Source organism: Girardinichthys multiradiatus, chromosome 2 (genome assembly GCF_021462225.1).
Source record: "Girardinichthys multiradiatus isolate DD_20200921_A chromosome 2, DD_fGirMul_XY1, whole genome shotgun sequence".
Taxonomy (NCBI): domain Eukaryota; kingdom Metazoa; phylum Chordata; class Actinopteri; order Cyprinodontiformes; family Goodeidae; genus Girardinichthys; species Girardinichthys multiradiatus.
Window position 1 is genome coordinate 17,843,625 of NC_061795.1, and position 5,935 is coordinate 17,849,559.

At 38.2% G+C, this 5,935-nt stretch overlaps 1 protein-coding gene across 2 annotated transcripts; it reads right to left on the reverse strand.

The window, feature by feature from the left end:
• Positions 1-1,439: 1,439 nt before the first annotated feature.
• LOC124858646 (endonuclease domain-containing 1 protein-like) lies at positions 1,440-4,510 on the reverse strand. Of its 2 annotated transcripts, XM_047350748.1 has the most exons (3): positions 4,377-4,510; positions 2,716-2,995; positions 1,440-2,643 (listed from the first exon to the last, which is right to left on the reverse strand). In XM_047350748.1, exons 2-3 carry the CDS (start codon positions 2,956-2,958, stop codon positions 2,038-2,040), a joined length of 849 nt encoding a protein of 282 aa, XP_047206704.1. In that variant the 5' UTR covers positions 2,959-2,995; positions 4,377-4,510; the 3' UTR covers positions 1,440-2,037. The 2 variants fall into 2 exon arrangements, with proteins under 2 accessions (XP_047206704.1, XP_047206695.1); XM_047350739.1 differs by lacking the exon at positions 4,377-4,510 and having other exon boundaries at positions 2,716-3,050.
• Between the last annotated feature and the right edge of the window lie 1,425 nt (positions 4,511-5,935).

The following is a 5,935-nucleotide window of genomic DNA, read 5'->3' on the forward strand; positions in this document are numbered from 1 at the left end:
AAAAAAACAACAATTGCAGCAAGAGTTAGTTTACATCCCCCTCAGACAAGGATAACTATTTATTGTTGCTTAAAACCGACCCAGCACCCAGCCAGCTGGTTTCTGATCCTTCAGCAAAATAAATGTATGTTGTTAGTCAGATAGTATTGAGGTGTTTAGAGCCATAAACGCAACATATTTGCATCACTTTTAATAAGGCTTAGTGCTTTCATTTACTTTTTTTCTATTCTTGTAAGCTAAACATTCTGGTTAAGACCTTATTATCAGTTAATTAACACACATATTGATCCATACCTTCCTGCACTTGTTTCTTTTTAATTCCACATGGCAGTTGCCCACTAACCTGTAGGTAACATATTTATTATAAGATGAGCAGTAGGGAATATCTTGAGGAGGTTCTTATATACAGAAACAATCCCGTATAACGTGCCTTTAAACCAGCTCCTATTTGTTTTAAAGTAAGACAGGCTGTTATCACACTGTGATCTTAATTACACAGAATAGTAACACAGCTAGCAATAATATCATCAGTGTAAAATATTGAACATACTAAGAAATGTAATTGTATATATTAATCTTAGTTCTGTCATATAAGGAAAACATTCCCAGTTCTTTGGGAGATTCCTAAATTTAGGCAAATTTCTTCCTTGTATCACTTGATACTGGTTATAGGTTGTTCCCCTCACTGAGAATTGAAGGACACCCACAATTAAAGATTTAGTCTCTGTTTTATGTTAGTAACTACTTTATGTCATTTAAGTCTTACTACTTACAAAAATGTAGACCTGAACAACTCTTAGAGCTTTCTTTCATTGATAATTTCACTCTTTGCCAACCCAGAGAGAGTATTTAACATGTGCTGTTCAACACTCCCCCTCCTGTCGGAAGGTGTGCGTTGGCACCAATGGGTGTGACTTCATGATAATAAATCACACTGCTGGGAAAGCCTATACAATGAACAGCTACTAATGGTGTTGGCTTTTCACATTTCCCATAATGCACCCACGCTAGTCTTTATTTGGACATTTATCATAAAACACCTGCAATTAGCTGGAACTGGCATGATTGGTCTGTCTTACGGAGGAACCTTATATACAGAAGGGTGATCACACACACATGGCTTTGGATTCAGGTGTTTAAACACAGATACACAGATATACTCTATATTGAGCTGCAGTTGGCAATAAATACATCTTTTATTAATTAGAACCGTGTACTTTTCAGTAACATGTTGTTATATGTGTGCTCCTTGTTTGTCGCTGTGGTTTTCTCTCTTTCTGTTGCTCTACGTGGAACCAAAGTCAAATTCCTTGTTTGTGTACACAAACTTGACAAATAAAGCTGATTCTGATTATTTAGTGTCTAATACACTAATAATTAAATCAAAAACCCCACCAGAATAATAAGTTAATGGTAGCAATGAACACAAAATATGGTCATTTCATTTTAAATTACAGTTTATTTAAACTACAATATAACAGCAGAGGTCTAGATCCAAATATGAACAAAACAGTCTCCCTCAAACTCAGAACAATCTCTTAGAACCATGTAAAATTCCTGACCTGTCAAAGTGAACATGTTTTTATGCCATAAGTTACTGTGTTTGTCTGAAATGAGCAGCAGTATTGCAGTTTCTGGGATAGAAAATGTAAAACACTGGTCTAATCTTTTTCGGCTGAACAAAAAGCCTTCACATGCTGGTATCGCTCAGTTACTGCCAGACAGTATTAGAACAGATAACGTGAGTAGAGAGTAAAACCAAGCAGGTTGTGAGTTTATAGGCATTTGTGTATAACCAAAACCTGGTAATGCAACACAAAGAAATGCTATCAGTAAATGTAAAATATACCAAGCTGTGATGGAGAACTTTCTGCATGTTCTTTATCTGATACTCTTAACTGAGATTGCTAGGTACACAGTGTTATAGGAAAAGTTACTTTAGAAACATAAGAAAGTGAAGGTGCTAACAGAGGAAAGTTAAGATCGTCTACATTGTTTAACCACAATGAAACTAAGAACTCATCTACTTTTCTTTTCTCAGGCCGAATGCAGGGGGCTGTTTACAGTATTAGGAGACACACAATTGTCGTAGAAGATCTGGAAGGAGCTGCTGACATATGTCACCCTCTTCAGGAAGTCCTCCAGCTGCTGGACTCTCATCTCTTGAACCCTGTTATTTTCCCTATCATTAAGCCCATGAGCAGCGAAAGCAGGGAATTTCAAGCGCTCTGAGTACGGAGCATTGTGATCAAAATCGACACAGCAGTAGGCCGACCAGAGGTAGGTAGGGATGCCCAGGCGGTTGATGTTATGACGGCGAATGCTCTGGCCTGAAGTGGTGACCCCCGTGACCACATACGCGGTTCCACGGCAATAGTTGTTCAGCCTCTTGCGTATGGTGTGTTCATGGACCTTCCAAGGACCAATGTTGAACTCTCGGACCCTGGGAACCACGTTGGTCAGAGTGTAGGTGGCCGCTTTGTCATCTGGGTCGGCCTGGTGCTCGTCTGGATTCAGCTGGCCTCGTTCGAAGATCACAGTGTCAGAGTAGTCGTCAAGCACAGCCTGAGAATCCTCAAAACTCTTGTGAATATTTACAGAAGGGAACTGCATCATCTCTCTGGATCCAGACACCAAAGATAGCTAATAGGACAAAAAAGAACCAGAATAAAAAAACTAATTTACTATTAACCTTTGGGCAACAACCATTCCTACCTGTGGCTCATACATCCAGGGCACATCAACTTTTTTGGAGCCATCCGAGCGCTTAAACGTGTACGCAGAGTAAACAGGAGTGTGACTGAAGGTGTCATAGAGGGTGAAGAAACGTGGCTTGCCTGAATAGTACTGACAAATCTTTTTTAAAGGCTGCTCCTCGAGCCCTCGTGGCATGGTCCCCATGTACAAGAACTGCTTACACTCCTGTGAGATGTTGTCCTGAACCTCTGCTCTCGCCATCACAACGATGAGAAGATACAAGAGTTTCCGTTCTGTTCTGTAGACAGACATGATGAAACCTGCAGCATACAGTCTCTGCAGTGCATTTAATCTCTCCGAGTGGCTCCCTCGCTACTCAGTTTGCTCCGTACCTCATACCATTTTAGGTATAATATGCAAATCCTTATCTTATGTCCTTTGCGCACACCTAAAAACCATCTCACTGTTTTAACAGCCACTTCTACAACACAGTACAATCTAAAAATGTATCACTGTTTTATATTACTGTGAATATGAATTTGCATTCATAGCTAAAACAGCTTTATAGAAGAATAAAACCTGATAATTCCTCCGGATGAAACATGTTAAAAAAATTTAATTATACTCTTATGTTAAAATAGCTGGAGAAAATCACATATATGGCAAAAAACTATAATATATGTTTTATATATTTTTTAATCATGTTTACATTGCCTTAAATTTTGATTTATTTGAGAGTACGTTCAAAGCAATACTATTTAAGAGATCAGGTTTATGTCCATAATCTAAAAGAGGGATAAGCAAATTAAGCAGCTGTTTGGAGACCCCACATCAGCCCTGAAGGAGGCTCAAAGGAGTAATCAGGCAGTTATACTGTAAAGATGGTGAATTCTAGTTGTTATTGAAAGCCGGATTCCCCAAGTTCCTATTGGAAATACAACACAAATGCCTCCTGAACTCAGAATTCCAATTGTGAAAATGGATGCTCTGATGTTCAGTGTCCCACTGCTGCACATCTAAAACAGGTTGTAGATATAAACTATTTATTAGCACTGCTGTTTCTAATTAAATCAGTGGCAAACATCGAGCTTCACGATATCTATTAGTGAACATATTCCTTTTGTGTTTGAAACCATAACATGGAGAGAAATACATTGTTATTCCCTTATATTCCTAAAGGATAGAACTATAGCATTTACCAAATCCCACTGATTTTGATACTTGCAACTATGGTGTGTTCTCTTTGTTTGTAGTTGTAGGATTTTCAGTTAGTTCCCAGTTAGAAATAAAATAAAAATGTCCCTATTGTCGTCATTCCAACTGGTAAAATCTGAGCTTCCTGAGCAGCCCAAAATTCAATATTAAACATGGCCTTCACACATATAACTGGTCTTTCTCAACATATGGTCAAATATTTGTTCTGAAGATGGCTGGTGGAATGAAATTTATCATAACATGAGCAGAGAGAACATTTAAATTGAAAAAATCAAGGAAAGGCCGTGTTACATTTTGGGCTGCTTTGGAAGACCTTAAAGACTGCTACAAGAGTGAAAACCAAGTCACTCCAGAAAATGCGTCAGTTATTTGACCAGGTATCAAAATAGAACAAAAAATGTCATGTTGATCTTGCAAACTGTAAAGAATAAGAATTGCCTGATAAGTTTTGTTAAAATACACACCAATATTGGTTTGTTTTTTTCTGACCGTGCACGGTTGCACTGCTGTTCTTGTTTCCCATCCTTAGGTTTTGTCTGCAGTTTTCTTCCCAGGGAAATGTTTGTGTTGACACTCCCTCCACCTCCTCCTTTGTAACTAAAAGCAGAAGAAAAGACTGAAGACTGGGGAATGTTTCTCAGAAACATCTGTTCCCATAACAACAAGCTGAAGGCAGCATGACCTCTGTGGAAACAAACTCTTCCTGTTTACCACTCGAACATCTTTACCGTTTACGATGTAACTTCATACTGCCCTAACGGTGCCCTCTGATCCATTGAAACATCCAGTTTTAGATGTCTAGTTTTAGATTAAACGTCTGGTCCAAACAGAGTTGGAACAACAACAGCTCCTACAAGGGTCAGGCCAGTGGGTATGCCTACTTGCAAAAGTATAAGAGATAATTAGTCTACTAATTGTTTAATCGTGAGTGTTTTCTGTGTTTTGTCAGTTCTAAGAAACAAATTCATATTTGTTTCCACCCACTGACATAAGAATTTGGGTGTGGACTATGTATTTATTTAGTTATACTTTAAAGGGTCTTACAACAATAAATGCTAAGTTTTCTTTCAGTATACATTAGCTTTAATGGTCTCTGCATACTATGCATACTAGAATATTTGCAGATTTCGAAATCGCTTTTAGTATGAAAAACAGTGAAAACACTTTAGGAGGGTAAAGCTGATCATATGCAAATAATACATATTAATTTTGGGAAAAAATGTCACAGTGTTAAAGCTCTCAAGATTAGCAGGGATTTTCCTTATTTAAAAGAGAAACACCGTCAAATAAAAGACTAGGATTCCTAATCTATCCTCAATTAAGTCATCAACATTCCAACATTAAAAACTCCAGTTATTGATTTATATTTTTCTGACAATTACTGATCTTAGAGAAGTAATTGCTATTTTTATGGTGGGTAAGCTGTGTTGTTATGGTCCCCATTGGTCTGAGTCACTTTAGACATAAGATAAAAGGCACAGAATTAAATCAGTAATTTAAGCTGGTTTGTTGCTTTAGAATTGAAGTCTCAGCTCTACTTTTTTAAAGAACCTTCTTATTGAGCATGTTGGAATAAAATGTTGACAGGCCTTTCCTGTGTATTCACAGGTTTCGGGTCATTGGTTTTCTGTCATTCAGTTGTAAACGGACTCTGAATGTAAGAGTTATTTTTCTCATTGTTGGTTGTTGCGTTTGGCTACTGTATCCGCTGTCTGTTTGAAATGTCGCACTGTGGACAATGGATGTTTGCAGATATTTCTGTACTGTGGATGCATTTGAATGTGTATGTTGTCTGTGTTAAAGGTGGGCTGTCTAAAGGCCAGGAGATCCAGTTTGTTTGTCTGTTGGTGTGTCTTCTGGCTGGGCTGTGTTTGATAGAGGAGGTTGGTGGGTCTTTGTGCCTTGCAGGAGGGGTGCGTGTTTGTTTTGGGGGGATGGATGTTTGCAGGTCTTGTAACTCTACTGGGGTGGTCTGGTTTGACAATGTATAAAAGGAGGACTTTCTCTGTGTATTTTTCCCATT